The sequence below is a fragment of the Dama dama genome, chromosome 23, assembly GCF_033118175.1.
Source record: "Dama dama isolate Ldn47 chromosome 23, ASM3311817v1, whole genome shotgun sequence".
Taxonomy (NCBI): domain Eukaryota; kingdom Metazoa; phylum Chordata; class Mammalia; order Artiodactyla; family Cervidae; genus Dama; species Dama dama.
In genome coordinates, this window is record NC_083703.1 from 79,026,026 (window position 1) to 79,048,103 (window position 22,078).

Below are 22,078 nucleotides of genomic sequence, written 5' to 3' on the forward strand. Positions count from 1 at the left end.
ATAGCTGCCTTATTCATGATCCCCAAACCCCGGAAACAACCCAAATGTCTATCAGTGGTAAATAAACAATTGTTATATTCATACAACTGAATACTGTTCAGCAATTAAAAAAATAAAAGAGAGAGAGAACCACCAAATCACACAATAACAGCCCTGGATCTCAAAAAACATCATGCTAAGTGGAACCAACCAGACACAAGAGTCCATGCCGTACCAGCCCGTGACATGAAGTTCTGGAAGAAGGGAAGCTCCCCCAGGTGACAGAAACCACACGAGTGGTTACCTGTGTGGGGGGCTGGGGAGGGGGCGGTGGGGGAGGAGGAAGCGTCAGGAGTGGAGGAAAACGCCCTTGGTCTTGCTTTGAGTGGTGGTCACATGGGTGTACACAAGTGTCAAAAACCACTGCGTCTGTGCCATCTCGGCTATCGTAATTACAGCTCGGTGAAACATATTTGTGCCACAAAAGAGACACTGCAAACAGCATGTGAGAAAAGCCATTTTCTAGCCCACACCTCGTCCCCACACCCCCAATTCCTGCAGAATGAGCAAAGGGAACTTGCACTGCATGCGGAGCGGGCACGGCTCAGCAGGAACCACTGTAGGTGTTTTCTGAAATGTGATGACCAGACAGGCCCCCTGGCCAGGCAGGGAGAAAACCCAGGGGAGGCTCTCATGGGGTGAGGGACACGTCCACTCTGTCTTTCTACCCCACCAGGCAGCCTGGAGATGCTTGTCTTCATGCTTTCATTTTTTTTTCAACAAACATTCTAGAGTCAGCGGCTGTGTGCCAGGCCCTGGCGAACACCCCACTGGCCCCTAATCCTAACGAAGAGACTGACAGGTAAATTAGGTGTCAGCAAATAGAGAGGGGCACCCTGAACCCTTTGCAGGGTGGGCAAGCTTCCCCCTTATGGGGGCCCGTCTAAACAGGGGCTTTGGATAAGGAGGGCTTAACTGAGCAATGGAAGGATGGTGGACGGGCACGGCGGTGGGTGTCTAACTTCGTCGGGAGGGGGGGCAGTCAGAATCACCAGGCCCCTCTAAAAGTCTCCAGGCCCAGACCTCCTTGCAGACCAACTGAATCAGAGTCTCTGATTCAGAGGTGGACATCGCATTTTATCTTGTAAGTTCCCAGGTGATTCCAACACTCAGCTAAGATGAGAACTAGCATTCTGGATGGAGGGGACAGTGCAGGCAGAAGCCCAGGAGCCACAGGAAGATCCCAGCAGATCTGGGAACTGCGGAGCAGCGAGGAGAGGGAAGCCAAGAAATTCCACTGAGCAGGTGCGGCGGGCTGAACCGGGCCGCCATCAAGGCTTCCTGTCCCCCCAGAAGTCAGAACGCGCCCTCTGTTTGAAAACAGAGCCTTTGATGACATAAACGAGGATGCAGACGAAGTCATCCTGGAGTAGGGGTGCTGACCCCCAATGACAGTGACCTCAGAGGGGTCAGAAAGGCGCACACAGAGGACATCCTGTGAAGACGGAGGCAGAGATGCAGTGTCGCGTGTACAAGCCAAAGAACAAGAGCAACCACCAGCCCCCACCGGAAGCCAGGAAGAGGGGCCTGGAACTGTCTCCCCAGAGCCTCCAAGAAGGGACCACCCCTGCCGACACGCTGATCTCAGGCTTGTGCGCTCCGGATCTCTGAGAGTTGATGTCTGTTGCTGGAAGGCTCCCCAGCGGTGGTATCTGGCTTCACCCGTCCTGGGAATTTGCACAAGAGGGACAGCATGGATTACTCTGTCACAGGGGACTTGCAGCTGAAGCTGAGAGCTCGGAGCAACCCAAGGGTAAGAACTGTCCCACGTCCAGGGGCTTGGACACGGAGAGGCTGCCCACAGCTGCGACCGTGTGGAGGCTGACTGTTGGGCAAGGCAGGGTGTTCCCTTCTGACCTCTTCCACATTCTCCTATGAGTAGGAGGAGGGTTATCTGCCTGGCGAGGGTGGGGGTGGCCTTCAGAATTGGGAGGCCTGAGAAGGTTCAAAACAGTCTCTCTGCTGCGAAGAGGGGAGGAAACTCAAAAGACCTCCTTGGCAACACTGAGGAGCGAGTGGAAACGAGGCTAGGAAACAGCACGGGGCGTCTCTCCGGGCACAAATGAGATGGGACCTCAGCCGTGCCGGCCAGAAAAGAAACAGAAGGGATCTGCCTTTCCAGCAAGTAACCCCGCTTTCCAAAGAGTGGCCTCCAGGGCCTTGTTCGAGATTTTTCCACCAGATTCTGAGAAATCACCCTTGATCCCTGAGACATCGTGTAGTAAGGATTCCTCCAAAGTCAATAAGTTAACCCTGCAAATCAGCAGCAGCCCACCCACTAAGTGTTTTTCTTACCAGCTCACCTTGCCCGAAGGGAGTACGTGAAATCAATTCGTGAACAAGTATTTATAGTACACATACTCTGTCGATACGGGGCTTTGCAGGTGGTGCCGGTGGTGAAGAACTTGCCTGCCAATGCAGGAGACGTGAGAGATGTGGGTTGGATCCCTGGATCAGGAAGATCCCCTGGAGGAGGGTACGGCAACCCACTCCAGTATTCTTGCCTGGACAATCCCATGGACAGAAGAGCCTGGTGGGCTACAGTCCCTGGGGTCGCAAAGAGTCAGACACGACTCTTTGGCATGCACACACGGTGTCAGGGACTGTTGTGTCGACAAGTATTGTATGCATCCCTAAGAACCAAATGAACGGGGAGCCGATTAGCCCATAAATGCTTGTGAAATTGCCAGGTGCTGACCCAGGAGAACAGAGCAAAGGAGGAGACGGAATGGCAGAGGATTCTGACGTCCCCCTGTGAGAGGGGACAGTGGTCCATCAGTAGCTCTGCTCTTGCCAGAAAGGCGGGGTGTCATAGAAACCAAACGCAGGTATTTCATGGAACTTGAAAGTTGGAGACTCTACCTCAGCTCCCTACCAAGTAAAAACGAGTGAATCACCTTACCAAGAACGTCTCGGTTTCCTTATCTGTCAAAGCACAGTAGTTGAATCAGCCAAATGCTTTTTAATGAGAAGGGGGAAAAAAAAATGCTCTGTTCAAAGTTCAAACTACTTTTTAACACCCTGGGGAAATGTGTGCAGTCAGTGAGGATCCTTAAAAACCTCAGGCTGATGGGAGATAAAGGGGCTGGAAGGACCCAGAGATGGAGAGGGATGGGGCTCCTGTCAAGGGTCCCTCCGGCTCCCCACCTTGCTGCAAACCACAGCCCCATCCTGAAGACTGAGTCATCTGCCAGAAAGGGGAGACCTTATCTTCTCAAAATCCCCCAGTCACCGAGGAAGAGCCTGAGTTTCCTTCCCCAAACATCTTGAGATGTTCAAAACCAAGAGCAGGGCGGGGCAGCCACCATGACTAGCACTCGGGGGCCTGGGGCTCTGCTGGGTAGAGGAGGGGAATTCCAGGGCTTCTGAGATGTTGTTTTTCAAACACTTGTTTTCCCTTGTCTGTGTTGGGTCTTTTTTCTCTCACATCAGAGCACAGACTCACCACCAGATCCAGCCTGACCCCTACCCTGACTCACCGGCCTGGGGAAAGACCACAGGCGTCCTTCCTCCTCTTCCGAGGACCGATCGAGACCAAGTCCCACCTTCTCTCTCAAAGCAGGTCCCAGTCCCCTTGCTGAAGGAAGGCCAGTCTTCCTCGACCCGTTTTGCATAAAATATTCATGCTTTCCCTTCGCTCATGGGTGTCTGATTAAGACTACTTCTGATGAGTCTAAGACATGTGCAGTCCTCAGCTGACCCACAGAGTGTTTTAATTTGTTGCGGCTTTTTAAAAATCAGGGATGAACTGGGAGTGTAGGACTAGCGTACATACAGTACTGTGTGTAACAAAGATGGCTAGTGGGAAGATGCTGCATAACACAGGGAACTCGGCCCCGAGCTCTGTGATGACCTTGAGGGGTGGGAGGAAGCCGGGGATGGGAGGGAGGTTCAAGAAGAGGGGATATATGTATACCTAAAGCTGGTTCCCTTTGTTGTTCATCAGAAATTAACACATTGTAAAACAATTATGCTCCAGTAATAAAACAAAAATCATGAAATTATTGGTTTATCTTTTCTTAAAAAAAAAAAAAAATCAGAAGATTTGGCCACTTGAGTCGACACTCTCACATGAAAAGGCCGGCTGGGTTTGAGCAACAGCAGCCGACTGAGACGGGGAACGTGCCATCCTGGCCCCCAGTCTCCACCACACCTACTGTTGCCCCCACACACCACCACACTCATGTCCATCACCTCCCCGGTCTCTGTAGGTAGCTGATTTTGTGACACCTAATTATGGTAAAATGTCCAGTAAAAAGGGGGAAAAAAAACCCTGAAACATAACTGAATATGGAACATTACTCTAACATAAAAAAAAAAAAATATTCTCAGAAGAACAAGACTTCAAAAGTTATATAAACAGCTTTTGTTTCTGTAACAATGCTTACTTCTTTCCCTCTTTATGCTTTTTAAAATGACTTCTAAACTCTCAAAAGCTGAGCTGACAATAAGTTTTGTCAGGTCTAACTACAAAATCCAACACCACACTTGCCCAAAGTACCTAAGAAAGAGCTCAGAACAGTTTCATCTTTTGAAGCCTGGGGGAGCTGGGCCAGGTCTCTGCTCAGAGCCTTGTCAAATGGCAGATCTTGGCCCCCCGTCCCCATACAGGATTCTGAAAATCATCTGCATCTTTGTTTGGGTATCTTTATATCTACCAGACCACAGGCTCATGAAGGACAGAGAAAACATCACGCTCATCTGCAGGCCCTCAGCACCGCACAAGACAGTGAGCAGATCCTCAGGAAACACACAGATGCGCTGAGGGTGATGGGGACGCCTGGCTCCTGCATGCCAAAACCCCTGCTCAAAGCCCACTCTGCTAGGACAAGTCACTCAGCCCCTATCTCCATCCTCTCTAAAAGGGCATGATGACAAGAATACTGCACATTGAGCACTCAGCCTAGTGACTGCAGGAGTCACCATTCTGTAAGCGAGAGCCACTGTGATGTTATTATTATTCCACTGAAAGAAGAGAAGAGGACCAGCGACAGAGGACGCTCAGCACAGCCAACTGACTCCAGCTGCATCTGCCCTTCTTGAGACCAGCCCAACACGCAGACACTTCAGATCTTCCCAACCAAGCTGCGGGCTGCTTCTCAGCCATATTATTTTTTACTGAAACCCTCCACAAGTAAAACAGAGAGAAACCCTGAAATGTGCTCGGTCTCTGGCCCCGTTGGTCAACTTGGACGGCCATTCGTCCCTGTGGGCCCTGCACAATCTTGCAGGGCACCCTGCCCGGGCGACAAGGCCCGGCGTGGAAGGCCGTGTCCCCTGCACTCGGCACAGACCCGCCCCGCCCAGAACTGCTCTTACAGCACTCGATGGGGTTGGACGCGGTCTGCAGGGAGACGATCCTGCCGCTGGCCTCGGGGATGTGCACGCGGAACACCAGCCTCACGCGCGTGTTCTTCCGCCCGATGTCCGTCTCGCCTTTCCGCAGCTCGATGTCCGCGTTCCTCAGCTTCAGGATCCCCGCGCAGTCGATGCTGCCGCAGAGGAGAGAAGCCACTGACAACCGACCATCTCGGGGAGCTGGAGGTCCCCCACAGTGGGCGGTTGCAATATACGGATACATTGTTCCGCCAGGAATTGAGACCGCAGTGGGGGTGGGGTGGGGGTAAAACACAAGGCAATCAGGGAAACTCCCCAGTGCAAGTTACTTCTCTAGGGAGATTCTGCCTCCAGCTGTTCTACTCTCAAAAGTATCTGAAAAAACTCAAACACACAACTGGGGGAAATTGCTTATGGACTATGCGATAGCAAGAATAGTGTATCGCCAGTAAACACCTTGAATCTGATACATGTACCGTGGTGTAAAAAAGGCATAATGTTTGCTGCTAACTCTCAGTGGGTTCAGGAAAAAAACAGAGGGATGGGGAGAAAGAGTCATAAAGCAAACGTGGAAAAGGTGAACAACTGGGGAACCTGAGCAGACGGTGTAACAGAGGAGTTCTTTGTACGCTGCTCGCAGTTCTCAAGTTTGAGATTATTCTCTAATAAAGTTGTTTGCACTCCAACACACGGGTGCAATGATTCCCACATTTTAGCCATTTGCATATTAGGCCCGTGAGGTTACATCTACCTGCATTATTATTTAATGATTTTTAAGTCAAATAAATACTTTTCATAAAAATAAGCTTAGCCTCATTCCAAACAACATAAGCTAAAGGTACATAAGCAGCCTTCCTCTCAACACGTGAAAAATATCAGGGTCTAGAACTTTTCACGTGGAAGCTTTTAAACCAGCAGTCTCTGTAGGTCCATCACAGACTGGGTCCCCCATCAAGCTGCTCCCATCAATTCCAAGGAGTCAAGCCCACACCTCCACCACACAGCCCCACCCCCTTCCCTGTGAGGACCCTCCACCCTCACCCCCCCGCCTTACGTCGCCCTCATGTTGTTTTTTGGCTCCAGCGGAATCTCCAAGACTTTGGTGTTGCCCACGATCTTCTCATAGCTGGTGGTGGTGACGGTTTTCCCTGTGATTCGATGTACCTGGTAGAAGGCATGGGGCTTGAGGATCCGCTCGTCAGCCGTCCCAATGAAGATCTGAAGCCCCAGGGGCTTGTTCTCCATGTAGCCGTGGAGCTGAGGGTGAGAAAACAAAGCAAATTGTTACAGCACCATTAACACACGGGGCATTGAGCTTCCCCGGGTGAAAGAATCCGCCTGCCAGTGCAGGAGATGCAGGTTCGATCCCTGGGCTGGGAAGATCCCCCAGAGAAGGAAATGGCAAGCCACTCTAGTATTCTTGCCTGGAGAATCCCCTGGACAGAGGAGCCTGGCGGGCTACTGTCCGTGGGGTCACAAAGAGTCAGACACGACCTAGCGACTGAGCAACAACAATGGAGGCTGTAGTCCCAACAAACGAAGACCAGACAAGCGCCTGAGCGGCAGAAGGGACGCAGGACTGCTGCAGAGTCCAGAGTGACGGAGAGCTGGACGCCACCTGGATGCCAGCCAGAGGGGACACTTGGATAAAATACAGGGAGCCTCTCTAAAAATGAATATTAAGCAGCTTGAGAAAGAATCTGATAGATCAGAGCTGCATTTATGGAGAAACAGCCAGAAACTATGCTTCACTGGTGACTGGGGTCACGGAGATGGTAGTGAGAACAGAAAATAACTGGAAAAGATAAACCAGAGCTCTTGACAGTGGTTGCCTGGAAAGATCAGAAAAAGGCACTTTCAATTTTTATATGACTATATTTCAATTAACAAGTCAAATTTTATAATTTTAGAAAAGAGCAAGGCAAAAGTACTGTCATCGAGGTTAAAAGAAAATGAAAGACTGGAAGAAATTACATGTAATATATAATGGCAAAGGATTAATATGTAGAATACGTAAAGTACGCCTACAGAGGGGACTTCTCTGGTGAGAAGGTCACCAGAGGTGAACCCACACCCCCTTTTTCCCCCAGGAATAAGAACACTGAGCCTCTATGGTAGGTGTTAGGGATAAAACAAGGAATAGAGACCTGGTCCCTGTGTTTTGGAACTGAGAATCTAGTGCGGAGTGGGGGAATAGGAGAAGAAAGAAGAAAACCTAAAACAAGCAAATAAATGAAATCATTAAATACTGTATTAACTCTTAGATGGCAACAAACATTCCCGCTAGATTAATTTGGCTCAGGGGACAGCAGCGGTTCCACAGGAATGCAGAAGATTAAACTGCAAACTGTTTTAAGAAGTGGGTACTGGACACTTGCAAAACACCAATAGCTCGTATAGATGTTAATTTTTACAAACACACCAAAAGGCATGATCATAGCCAGGAGTTTCCATAGCCACCTTAGGATGCTAGAGAACTCCCCTCTAGGAAAGCTTAGCGCCGAACAAACAAACAAACAAAAGTTCTAAGTTCCAACACACAGGGACCAGGTTTATGTTCCTTGTTTATCCCTAACACCTACCAGAGAGGCTCAGTGTTCTTATTCCTGGGGAAAAGGGGGTGGGGCCATTCATCTCTGGTGACCTTCTCACCAGAGAAGTCTCCTCTGTAGGGGGTTCACTGGCAGTCCAGTAGTTAAGAGTCTGCCTTGCATTGCAGGGGAAACCAGTTCAGTCCCTGGTCCAGGATGATCCCGGGTGCTGTGGAGCAACTGAGCCCACGGGCTCTGCAACAAGAGGAGCCCCACGGGGAGGAGCCCCATGATGAGGAGCCCCACGGGGAGGAGCCCTCACGGGGAGGAGCCCCACAAGGAGGAGCCCCATGAGGAGGAGCCCCACGGGGAGGAGCCCCCACGGGGAGGAGCCCCACGATGAGGAGCCCCACGGGGAGGAGCCCCACGATGAGGAGCCCCACGGGGAGGAGCCCCACACGCCACAGCTAGAGGGCGGCCCCCGCCCGCCGCAATCAAAGAAACCCGTGAGCAGCAGCAGAGACCCAACAGAGCCATAAACAAATAAGTAAATATTCTTTAAAAAAAAAAAAAAAAGAATGACTTCCAAATGAATAAGTAAAGGACAAGATTCCTGGCCATCCTATTTAAAATCGAGTCCTACCCTCCATGACTCTCCCTAACTCCTTCCCCTTCTTTTCATCCCATAAAACATCCTATATATTTTCTCAGTTCCTTTTGCTCAGGTCTTTCTTTTGCAACTAGACTATCACCTCCTTGCAGGCACGGATGTCTACTGATTTAACTTGCCACGGAATCCCTAGCACCTAGAATAATGCTTGACACATGGCAGGCATTCTAATACAATTTGCTAAATAAGTTAATAAAAAGAACCCAACAGCAAAACAGACAACAGGTTTGAACAGGCGATTCACAGAAAAACGAATGACCATTAGCATAGAAAAGATCTCCACTTGCCTTGTAAACAGGAAAGTTAAACAACTATGAGATACCATGTTTCACCCACTAGAGAAGCACCCATGTAGATATTTGATAATATTAAGTATTCTGGAGGCTGTGAGAACACAGACACTCTCCTGAAGCTGATAAGAATATAAATAGTATAACTATTTTTCGAGTAGCAGCTATTAAAATTAAAAATACAGGGAGGGGGGATCGGGATGGGGAACACATGTAAATCCCTGGCTGATTCATGTCAATGTATGGCAAAAACCACTATAATATTGTAAAGTAATTAGCCTCGAACTAATAAAAATAAATGAAATAATAAAATAAAAATACATATTCCCTATAACCTAATAAATCCACTTCTCAGTATGTACCCCAGATGAAATCTGCATACAAGAGATAAGCACAAAAATGGTTGATGAAGACAGTTCCATCAATTAGGCTTATGAGTAATATAACACGTCCTGGCTATGAAAGACTGCAACAGTTTAAAAAAAACAGTATGGTAGAGATCTATGACCTTGCCCATGAAGATTGAAGACATAATTATTGAAAGAGAAAAGCAACTTGTACAAACAAATTTTGTTATATGGATAGCAGGATACAACTTATTATTTTTAATAATAATGCTGCATGTTTTTGATCCATTCATTTATACTCATGTAAATACAACAGCAAAAGGTGTGGAAGGATGTGCTCCCAACTGACCATACCATGATCACTTACAGGGATGGAAGAGGAGATCAAGGTTGAGGTCAAGGTCAAAGAGGACTTCAACTCAACCCGCAAAGTTACAGGCAGAAGAGCTGCCTGGAAACCTGTGAAATTTAACACTGGTTTTTGAAAATTACACATCAGAAAAGAGAAAAGGATGCTGAGCTAAGAGTTAGAAGCTGGGTTCCTATCTGGCCACTCCACAGCTGAGAGACGCTGGGAAAATCCCGTACTCTTTCTGTGACCCTGCTCCTTTCTCTGCAACTGGGAGGAAGCGGGGTTATGACAAGTGACAACTCACTTGAGATCCCACCCTTCCACAGAGTTCTACAAGAGTTCAGTAGGCTCTCCAGCCAACCATGAACCCAAGGCTCCAGGGCAATAGATGATCACGTGTGGTCTAGAATTCCGCTGTGCAAGACAGCAGCTTATACAAAAACTGAACTGAGAAGTCAGCTTCCCAGTCACACGAGCCACAGATGACTGGAGGCTACCACGATGGATGGCAAGATACAGGACGTTTTCATCCTCGAGAAGGTTCTACCAGACAACGCCAGTCCAGAAAGATGGCATCTCTCGTGCCCCTCTAAGCCCTAGACCAAGAGGCAAGCTCAGGGTGGAGCAGGGCCAGGTGGCAACCTTCTTCATAACCTGACAAGCTGACACCCACAACATTTACATAGGTGTCCGATACACACCCGAGGAGCACCCTTGGGCAAAGGTGGAAATGCAGTCAGTCTTATCTTTCCACCCCCCATGCAAATTGCAGAACAAGGTACTGATGGAGACAAAATCACAGGAGGAAGGGCAGCGTGGAGAAGAGGTTTTGTTTTTGTTGATCTTGCCTTGCCTTTGGACCCAAGATAAACATCTCTCCTCACCTGCTGTTCTGGCTTTCTCGGGAGGTGGCAATTACAGAATTGGTCAGAATCAAGGAGGAAAGTAGGTGGCATAGATAGTGACCCTAATGGTCTGAGGCTCCTTCTGCCTCCCTGTGACCTAAGAGCAGAAATGGCGGGCTGCGTGCATGCAGGGTAAACAGCCAGAGAGCAGCTGAGACGGAACCTGTCACAGCCCCACAGCTCTGCCTGAGTGCCGCCGCCTCCGGCTCCCTCTCCCCAGCAGCGCGTCAATCAATCAGGCCACCGCTGCCTCCCCCCTGCAGTGACATGTCAATCAAGTCACCGCTGCCTCCCCCCCAGTGACATGTCAATCAAGTCACTGCTGCCTCCCCTCCCCCAGTGACATGTCAATCAAGTCACTGATGCCTCCCCACCCAGTGACATGTCAATCAAGTCACCGCTGCCTCCCCCCCCAGTGACATGTCAATCAAGTCACCGCTGCCTCCCCCCCCCCAGTGACATGTCAATCAAGTCACTGCTGCCTCCCCTCCCCCAGTGACATGTCAATCAAGTCACTGATGCCTCCCCACCCAGTGACATGTCAATCAAGTCACCGCTGCCTCCCCCCCCAGTGACATGTCAATCAAGTCACCGCTGCCTCCCCCCCCCAGTGACATGTCAATCAAGTCACTGCTGCCTCCCCCCCCAGTGACATGTCAATCAAGTCACTGATGCCTCCCCACCCAGTGACATGTCAATCAAGTCACTGCTGCCTCCCCCTCCCCAGTGACATGTTAATCAAGTCACTGCTGCCTCCCCCTCCCCAGTGACATGTCAATCAAGTCACTGCTGCCTCCCCGCCCCCAGTGACATGTCAATCAAGTCACCGCTGCCTCCCCCCCCAGTGACATGTCAATCAAGTCACCGCTGCCTCCCCCCACCAGTGACATGTCAATCAAGTCACTGCTGCCTCCCCCCCCAGTGACATGTCAATCAAGTCACCGCTGCCTCCCCCCCAGTGACATGTCAATCAAGTCACTGCTGCCTCCCCGCCCCCAGTGACATGTCAATCAAGTCACCGCTGCCTCCCCGCCCCCAGTGACATGTCAATCAAGTCACCGCTGCCTCCCCGCCCCCAGTGACATGTCAATCAAGTCACCGCTGCCTCCCCCCCCAGTGACATGTCAATCAGGTCACCGCTGCCCCCCCCAGTGATGGCCCTGCTCTCTCGCTGACCTCCTGCTGGTGTAACAGAACCACCCACTGAGCCTTAAAAAAATGCAAACCGGACCCAGACATCCCCCTTCCCCCCGCCCCTCCTTACAACCCTCCAAAGACTTCCTGTGGCCAGAGAATAAAATTCAAACTTGATGCCATGGTCTATCTGTGAGGCTGCCAACAGCCCAGCCTCTGTCTTCCTATCCACCCCCCACTACGCTCCTGCTGACACCAGCCAAGCTTCTGGTCCCTGAGCGCACCAAGCTCTCTCCAACCTCGGGGCCTTTGCACAGCCACCTTCTCTGCTCGCACACTCTTCTTCCACTGGTACTTTTGGCCCTCAGATCTTCAGGTCTCTCTCAAACCACCATTATTTACATAGGCCCAGTGCTGGAGCCAGCTCTTTCAGACTGGCAAGAGTCAGTTGGTTAAACTTCCAGGAGTTCTGAAGAGCCGTCAGACATCATTTTGATAGCCTGAAATCAACCACGGTGAGGATATTCACACCACAGAGATTAGCAAATGCTAAAAATCAGGGCTCTTTTTCCAGAAGAGTGGATCTTAAAGATTCACTCACACACCACTGGAATAGTCCCTTCGTTACCATCTGACATTGTCTTGCTAGTTGTTAATTTGCTCAGTATCTCCTTCCCACTTGAACAGGAAGTCCTTGGTAGAAGGAAGTGTGCTTGTTTTGTTCGGCGTGATCACTAAGTCAGTGGCCACCATCAACAACGATGTGGTGACTAAGCATACGCTGCCCTCAGGCCAGGGACCACGCTCCACGTTTCACGCGTGCGGCCACGGTTCTAGGCAGGATGGGCCCATTCCACACATGAGGACACTGAGGCTGGCACGGTCCTGGCAGGGTGCGCCGGACCTTCGGGCTCTGAGTCCGTTTCCACAGTGAGCTGTGTCCTGGCCGTCTGGGGGGCTCACAGCTGCTCTATGACCTACAGCTACGGGTCAGAAAGAGCAGACTGGGTTCTCACAGGAGACACAAGCCAGTACTAAATGATAAGATCCAGAGAGTTCTTCCTGCTGAACAAGAAGCGGGGGAGGCGGGCGGAGGGAGCGAAGCAGAGAAACGGGCAACAGCAACCAAAACAAACAAGGCTGCCTCTTGAGAGAGGAACCTGCTGCTCTCAGCAGGAACCCTCTGGGTCTCAGAGCAGCCCCGGCAAAGCTGGGCTAGCTGATGCCATGTTGCAGACGGATCCCACCTCACCCGTGTGAGCTCCTCCTCCCAGAGAAGGGGGGAGCAGGCATTTCATGTTTGGTCAGACACCCCCAGCTCTGCACCCAGGCCCTGCTTCTTACGAGCAGCTGTGCGGCCCCAGAGCAGTGACCCCGCCTCGCTGAGCCTCCATGTGCTCCTGTGAAACAGGGACACCACCCCCCACTTCCCTGGGCTCTTTGAAGCCTAAACAAGATGACCTCTGCAGGGCCCCGGAGCCCAGCACACAGGAGGTGCCCATGAAACAAGACTTCTTGTCATCAGAGGATGATGCAACTCAAAACACGGAGGCGGTAAGACAGAACTGAATGGAGGAGTGAAGAATGAATGCGAAAGACTCAAAGTGTGAAAAACGACCCGAAACACACTTGTGTGTGGTGAAACCCAGGCACTCACCTCCATCCTCTGTGGGCGGCTGGAGAGCCCCTGATGTGGAGGGCGGGGAGGACCACAACACCTAAGCTGGAAAGACAGCCTCCCCTCCCCTCTCCACACCACCCCCTTCCCAGAAGGTGGCAGAAGGTGCTCAGAGCATGTGCATTCTGGGGGAGCCTTCCCAGCTCTCTGGAGGTTTGATAAGAGCATATAGCGATTCACTTGCTTCTCCAAAAAGTGAGTGATTGGGTCTTGCACACAGGGCTTGATGTCTTGGGAAGGCATGACCCACCCCTGAGGTCCCAAACACCCTGTGGTCCCCCATTAGAGGAAGACCAGGGTCTTAAGGCCTCTTTCCAGGCTTCCACAAAGATAATGTCATCTCAGGGGTGCTTGGCAAACAGGGTGGCCTCCCAGCCATAGCAGACGCCTGCCTGCTCTCCCGTGGCAACCTAGAAGCTCAGAGTCAGCCAGCTTCCAAAGCAGAAGAGGCTCCACTTGCTGCAGCCACGTGAGAGTGAACGTGTTCCGCGTCTTGTAATTTCCCAGGCAGTCGACAAGATTCCAGGAAGAAGGGGGTGCTTCTGACCATGAGGGTCTGCTGCACAGGCAGGCGGGTGTCAGAGCTGACTGCACCTGCACAACAACGTCCAGAGGGAAAGGCAGGCCCATCCCTTTTGGGATGAGAAGGCCGAGGCTTAGCGGGGTTAAGCCACTTGCTCATGGCCCTACAGCTCCAAAGCCATCGGTGGAACTACAGGGACGCGGCCAGACCTGCCTCTTCTCTGTCAGCTGCCTCCAGATGCTCCCAGATCTCAGACTGTGTCTATTAAGACAGGCAAGTCCATCCCACCTACTCAGCCAAAGGAACAAGGAATACAAGGAATGGTGTCTGCATCTCAGAGACCCCCAGGTTTCCAGAGAAAGCTCATGAGACCCACCCTCACCCCCAAATTCAAGCTCTGCCCACTCTTAGGGGCAACTTAACTGCCCTAACGCACAGATCAAAGGGCATTGGTACATGATAATACTTGCTTTCCCTTGGTCTTGTTATGAAAGTAATAAGCACTCATCATACACTGTAGAAAAAACGGACAATATAAAAATATATGAATTATGGAAGACGCTTGAGAGTCGCTTGGACAGCAAGGAGATCAAACCAGTCCATCCTAAAGGAAATCAGTCCTGAATATTCATTGGAAGGACTGATGCTGAAGCTGAAGCTCCAATACTTTGGCCACTGGATGTGAAGAACTGACACATTGGAAAAGACCCTGATGCTGGGAAAGACTGAAGTTGAGAGAAGGGGACGACAGAGGATGAGACGGTTGGATGGCATCACCAACTTGATGGACATGAGTTTGAGTGAGCTCCGCGAGATAGTGAAGGACGGGGGAACCTGGCATGCTGCAGTCCATGGCGTCACAAAGAGTCGTTCATGACTTAGCAATAGAACAACACAGAGAAAAATACTCCTGCAGAATAAATACACATTTTGGTGTACATCTTTCCACACTCTTCTTCTACGCACTTAGGGAAGCATTTTAGATACAGTGTGACCACCGTCCTTTGCTGCTAAATGCTGTTTAATGGGACAATCTCAAATGACTGTATAGAATCTCCCTGGGCTTAGACAGGAACAAGACTAGTGAGGCGCCCAGGCACACGATTTAAGGAGGCACTGGCTCTCAGGGCTGTGCAAATGCAAACTGGGTACCTGAGAGTGAGTGCTACCTTAAAGTTTGCCCTCCCCTGCACCCCTCGTGTTCATCGTATGTTTGGACCCACAGTTTTAACCCCCCTGCAGTTGGGCATGCAGGTTGTTCAAGCATCCCCACTCATCTAACGTTGCAATGAGGACTCAGAAATGACACTTCCTTGAAAACCATTCTTCTATCAACTCTGTTCAGAGTTTTTAAATACTCTCAGATGCATGAGGCTGCCATCAAATCTAAAATGTGGGATTGATTTTCAAAATGGCAACCTGCCAAGGAAACTGTTTTGAATTTTACTAAAATCAAATTTTAACGATGTTAAGTAGCTTTTTTTTTTTTTTTTTTTTTTGTCAAATTTGGAATATTAGGAAACTGGTATCATCCTCAAACATTACATTGTGAAAGAAGGAAAAAGCCCATGGGGACATATCACTGTAATTCCCAACTGCCACACAGCACGCGGGGCGAAGGTCTATCACTGTAATTCCCAACTGCCACACAGCACGCGGGGCGAAGGTCTGTTACAAATGCACATGGATCCCAAATTCTGCCTTTATTTTTAGATGCAAAAAACTGCAGAACATAGCTGCTACCCCAGCTGCACTCCCATCACACACACACACACACACACACACACACACACACACACACACACACACACACACACACACACACACACCAGGAAAACTAGTCCACGAGCGTGCTCTGGTCTCAGTGGTCCCAACAAGCATTACATAGCCACCTAATGAGCACATATTAAAGACACCATTAAAATTCCTAACTCATCCCACCTCCCTAAGCCTCCCTGTGCCTCACCTCCACAGTGGATCCATCTCAAAGTCCTATCAATGTGATTTCCTAAAGGGCACTCAAATCCATCACCATTTCCCCATCCATCACGTCCATGCGAAACACCACTATCTCTCTCCTAAGGAGTCTCCCTGCATTCCTCCAGTCCTCATGCATCATCTTCTCTCCTGTGGCCAGAATGACTTTTTCTAAACTCCCAGCTCCCACTGTGTGATCTGGCCCCACCCAACATCACGCCCCCACCCCTTACCATGGGCTCCCTGCACCTGACCTTTCAGAAACACCCTCTCCCCAAGTTAATTCCTAGTCATACTGCAGAGTGTGGCTCAAATATTATTTCCCAAGAAAGTCTGTCCTTGCTCCCTGGATGAGGCGGGGGCTCCCAGTAATAGTTTTCTTTGTTGTGTTTCTCATAATTGCAGGATATAATTAGGTTCCAAATTAATTGTTGCCTGTCTGGTCCATTTCCATCCTCCTGAAGTTCCATAAGCAACTCAACTGCCCTTTTATGAAAGAAGAAACGGAGGCTCAGAGATGTGAGGTGCCCAACCAAGCAAGCTGCAGTGCAGAGATTTGAACCCAGGTCTGTGGCAGGAAGAATATTTCCTTCACCTGCTCTATGTCCGACTGATGCAAAAGACGGAACAAGCGCATCACCCAGGTGAAAGTTAATCTGATGGAAATATATGAACACAAGAGCAGAGTCTGCAGAAACAGGGTGTGCCCAAATCTGTGGCAGACAATTTTGCGGTTATCTGTCAAAATTACAAATTACTACAGTCCCTTGGCTGCAGTAATTCTGCTCCTAGTGAGTGGGTTATCCCATGAATGTGCAACAAAAAATTAATGACAAGGTTATTCAATGCAGCGCTCTTTAAAACAGCAAAAGATTGGAAACAACATAAGGGTCCATCAAAAGAGTATGAGTTACATCAGCGGTGGTGTATTATGGTCTATAATACTGTTATTAAAAAATAAGAATGAGGATGCTGGGGACCAGCATGACAGTGAATATGAATGACAACCCCTGGAGTTGTGCAGTGCACAATCTGGGCAACCATACCGGGCACCCTAAGGAAGCTTTTTATATACTGATATAGAATAATCTCCAAAATAAAACATGACTGTGAGAACAAATGTATTTTGTTGTGTTTCTAAGGTGGAAAAGGGACATGTGTTATGTGTGTAGTGTGTAAGTGTATATCCAAAATAAAAGTAGAAAAGAAATCAGGCCTTATTTTACAATGTCTACTGGGCTTCAATCACTCCCAGGAAGGAGCTATGTTGTCCCAGGACCCCATGGTTGAAGCTCCCCTGAACCCAACAGGTGGGTTACAGTTCAACACAAATGAAGCTGTAACATAAAATGAGTAAAGCCAAAATATCCATTCAGACAGCGTGAGCCCCTCTGCTTTTCCCTTTAAACCCTGACATTTCTTTTAAAAGCCACAAAGAAGGAAAACAAAAGCGATGAAGGCAGAAAAGCATGTGCCATGTCCAGCCCCATCCTGTAAGACCAGTGAAGACCCAGCACCCACCCACGGAAACCTCAGGAGCAGGAGTCCAAGGTGGGGCCCCCCAGCAAAAGAAGAGGCAGGCAGCGGTGCCAGGAGGCCCCCCTCGAGTCCAGGGAGGGCCCACACCAGCAGAGAAGCAACCACACACCACCCGCAGGGCGGCGGCAAGCCTTGGTGGCCCAACGTTGGAGACCCAGTGACGCGCAAGTCCGGTTACCACCGCTGGTCCAAGCTACCACCACCTTTTGCCCGACAGCTGCAGGAGACTCTTCACTGGGCCCATCTCCTGCCTGGACTGTTACCTTAGCCTCCCTCCTGGTCGCTTTGCTTCCATCCTTGCCCGTCTCTTCCCCTTTTCACATGATCTCCTGCACAATGCAGCTAGGATGCACTTTAAAACGGTACATGAGGGACTTCCCTGGCGGTCCAGTGGTTAAGAATTCCCTTTGCGAAGCGGGGGACAGGGTTCGATCCCCGATCCGGGAACTAAGATCCCACAAGCTGCGGAGCAACGAAGCCCGCCCTCTGCAACTATGGAGCCCGAGCACCGGAACTAGAGAGTCTGTGCACCGGGACGCAAGATCCCGCGGGACGCGACGAAGGCCCGACGCAGCCAAGTAAATAAATATCTGGGGGAAATAAACAACCTTCTATCTACCTATCTAACCTGTACATTCTATCCTGTCACTCCTCTGCTCAGCTCACCCCTACCCCCGCCCAGAGCAAATATCTCATTCAGGTCACAAAGCCAATGTCTTCAACGTGGCTCAGAAGACCCTCCACCTCCGGCCCACCCTCCCGGCTCCCTCCGCTGCAGCCGCAGGGGTCTTGCTGCCCCCCAACAAGCCGGGCACCGCGGGCACACTCCGGCCTCCGGGTCTGGGCACGCAGTGTTCCCTCTGCCTGGGGCACTCATCCCCGTCCTCACTCAAGCCTCTCCCCAGATGATCTCCCATCAGAGAGGCTCTGCCTGACGGCTCGTCCCAACACGGCCCCACACCCATCTCGCTCTTCATCCACCCACCTGTGGCTTTGTGTTGCAACAGAGATTCGTCATCGCCGGGCGCTCCGAGATGTATTCATGTGATTTTTTCCCTCCCCTGCTAGGACATCAGCAAGTTCCCGGTGTCGCTCGCGGAGGCCTCGGCGGTGCCTGGAGCAGCCCGGGTGCTGGGCCCGCGCGGCCCCGGGAGGGAGGGGAGCCCCGTGCGAGGAGTCTGAGCGGCTGTCATCCTTCCAGACCTGCCTGCCTCCTCCAGGACACAGGGCGGTCCCGCTGCCCACGCGGGCACCACAATTATCTTCTTGGCCCGCAGAGACCATCGTGTCCGCTCAGTGTGGGCAGGACTCGGCTGGTGGGACAACTGGCAAGGACTCCCCCTGCTCTGAAAGGAGGTGGCAGCATCTCCAGGGTGTGATGGGGGACGAGCCCTCTGTCTGTGTTCTCAGCCAAGTGGGGGAGCCCCCTGCCGGGCCGCCTTCAGTCTGGCAGGAGACCTCTGGGGCCAGAGGCCTCTCTGCCAGAGCCACATTCTATTTTATTTTACTTTATTTCCATCAAGGCATCGTTGATGTACCATGTTACATAAGTCTGAGGTGTACAACGTAGTGATTCACAATTTTTAAAGGTTATATTCCATTTATAGTTATAAAATATTGGCTCTGCTCCCTGTGCTGTAGAATCTATCCGTGTAGCTTACTTATTTTATACGGAGTACTTTGTACCTCTTAATCCCCTGATCCCTATCTGGCCCCTCCCCACTTCCACAGGGCCACGTTTTAAAGAATCGCACGGCGAGCCATAAAAAGAGAATGAGACATTGCACGGGCTCGAAAACAAAACCAGTCAGTCTCTCTCCGTATTCTAAATTAAGAATCAAGTCATTCTATATTTCTCGCATCACTGGAAATTAAAAACAGACATATCTACCGCACAGCGAGCATGCTGACTAAATAGACAGGCTCGATGGCCTGGCACATGCTAAATTTGCTTCCAATTACCATGTCCACATTTGAAACTCCGAGGAAGCCGGGGAACACAGTGTGGCGAGATCAGAGGCAGGCACGTGAGCCTAATGGGATTCAGGATCCAGTACTCTCCCCCACGGCCCTCTCCCCAGAGCCCCCCAGCGGTCTCTGAACAAAGAAACTGGATCACTGTGCCCCCCGCCCACCCAGACGCCAGCTTTCCCTTCTCTGGCCCCACCCGCCCCTCTGGTGAGCTCAGCCCCCAGCTTCTGGTCCACCCAACAGAAACGTCAGCTCAGCCACGGCTCCCCACGGGCACCCCATCCTGAGCAGCTCTCTCTCCTGGCCAAGGAGTGACTGAGTCACCTAGGAGATGAGTCTGCAAGTGCTGGACTGAAATATGTAAGCCTTTTCGGAGTCGACCTTTGGAAGGAGCTTTGGGTTTTTTTCTTTTTCTTTCTTTTTTTTTTTCTTGCTGCTTTAAGAAGCCAAGCGAGTACTCGTCATATCTCTCTGTTCTCCTCCCTGGGTAGAACCAGCATAACCCTGAGATGAAGAGCAGGAACCCTGGAGAAGCCAGACTGTCTGGGGTTACACCCCAGCATGAGTCCCTGACTCCATCACAGCAGAGAAGGACATTTACGTCTCAGGGCCTCAGTTTCCTCATCTGTCGATGGGACTAATGATAACATAGCCTCACTGGGTTGCTGGGAGGTTTCAGTGAGAAACACACAAAGCATGCTGCAAGCACTCAATAAAAGTCAACTCGCATGAATATCCCTTCACCTATGGCTGGGTGACTTTGGACAATGAAATTCTTCCTTCTAGTCTAAGGTCTTGGAAGAAACCACCTTGAAAAGTTTTCTTTGGTCTCTAAAAGGTAATAATCCTCAGGTACATTTAGAAAATCCAAAAGCTTCATCACAGTCTATAAAACCCTACATCATCTGGCCCTTGCCCATGTCACCAACCTCATCTCCCTGCTCTGGTCCAGCCACATGGGCCTCCATGCTGCTCCCAAAAACAAGCTAAATTTGCTCCTACCCCAGGGCCTTTGCACTTACACTCCTCCAACCTAGAACGCTCTTCCCCCAGGTCTTCCCATGGCTGGCAAGCCCCGGATTCTTTCAGTCTCAGCCTAAATCCAGGACCTTCTCCGAGCAGCCTGACTAAAGCAGAGCCTCCTCACCGTCACTCCACCAATTCTGCCGATTTCCTTCGATAAGCGTTATCTTACGCATTGGCTCATTGCTGATTGTCTGTCTGCTAAATGAAAGCTTATTCATTGCTATGTCCCAACATCTTGAACAGTACCTGGCACATAGCAGATGTTCAATAAATATTTGCTGAGTAAATAAATGAACAGATTAATTCTTAGGTTCCTATGTGGCTCCACATACTGCCAAGTGATTCATCCTCCAGTGACCCTGAGAAAGGAGACTTATTCATGTCTAGAAGAGAATCCCCATGTTTGGAGTCTGCCTGAATTCACTACCACTTGAGCCAGTCTGCAGGAATGTGTCTCACCATGAAAGAGACATATTATACCAGGCCAATTCCATTGGAAGTCAAAGAGGAGACAAACTCAGGCTGGAAAAATTAAGTGTACAATCTCTTTTCCAGCAGCATTTAGAGATGAACATAGGGAGAAACTGAGTTGAAAGGGCATTGACTTGGCAACCTCTTGGAGATGGTGAGGAAAGGTGAGACACAGGCCTTTGTGTTCACCTGAAGAGCAGACAAAAGCAAGAGCAAGCTTCAAAAACATTTCTCCATGAGCCTCTGGCCCAGGGCATCGAACAGATATTGAGGAACGAAGTCTGCAGGGTACCTGGGCTCTGGGAGAGGCAGGGAAGGGGGAGAAATTGAGTGCCCCCTGGAAGGGGCGATGGAGGACTGAAAGTAGCTCATGAAGACACAAGTGTGCACCCATCTGACCCTGAGAGTGGTACCCAACACGGCTGCGTGAACACCCAAGGATGCTGAGACAGGAATCTGCAGCCAGCTCCAAGGGCAGCCCCTCTGAACACTTCGGTGAAACATCCCAAAGAAAATGCAGCTCAGCTCACATAAATGTTCCACTAAAGACAGTGCCATCTGGGCGAGGCATAAACTCAGGCCCCTCCTCTTCCTCTTGGGCCAAAAGCTGAAAAAGAACCTAGAGATGGTGGTGTGGGAAAAGCCAGAACTTGTGAAATGCAAGACAGGCAGCTGAGCCAGTCAAGGCATTAAAACAGTGAGTTATTCCCAATCAAACGACACCCTCCTGCCCCCACCCCAAAGGCCACGCAGGTCTCTCTGGATCCAGACCAAAAACTCTGAGTCACTTTTGCCACAAAGGGGAAAAAAGGAGAAGGCAGACGTGATGTGTACCTTTCCGCACTCTATTTTGGGATTTTAAAGATCCAATTTCTTTCGTTTCAAAGGGTGAGTTTTTGGAGGGCTCTGCATAACCCTCGCACCGTGCGCACGGCGAGACGGCGTGGAGACGGGCCTCTGTCAGTGACCTGGGGAGAGGCAGGGCCCCTTTGGCAGATCAACAGATCGCATCATCCAGGAACAAGGAGCCCGTTCTTGTGCAGAGCCGCTCGGGGCCGGCTTTCACAACATGATGGAAGCATGTGGGCCGATCCGGCCTGACTCACCTCTTTCTGGAGGCAGCCCCGCGCTCATTCACTCATTCATTCATTCAGCAGACAGCCTCTCAGGGCAGGGCTGCAAAGCTGAAAGCTGTTCTCAGAAGACTGACCGACCACACATGCCCTGGGTGGAGAATCAGGTACCTTTCCGGATGGACGGTGACATCCGAGATTATCACTGTCCCACA

At 50.6% G+C, this 22,078-nt stretch overlaps 1 protein-coding gene across 5 annotated transcripts in view; it reads right to left on the bottom strand.

The window, feature by feature from the left end:
- The window catches only part of NFATC2 (nuclear factor of activated T cells 2), a 158,910-nt gene that overhangs the window by 71,168 nt on the left and 65,664 nt on the right, over positions 1–22,078 (bottom strand). For all 5 annotated transcript variants that reach the window (XM_061127517.1, XM_061127520.1, XM_061127515.1 and 2 more), the window contains exons 4-5: positions 6,431–6,633; positions 5,359–5,531 (exon numbers count right to left, since the gene is read on the bottom strand). In XM_061127517.1, coding sequence (XP_060983500.1) covers positions 5,359–5,531; positions 6,431–6,633 — 376 coding nt within the window. The remainder of the gene's footprint in view (positions 1–5,358; positions 5,532–6,430; positions 6,634–22,078) is intronic.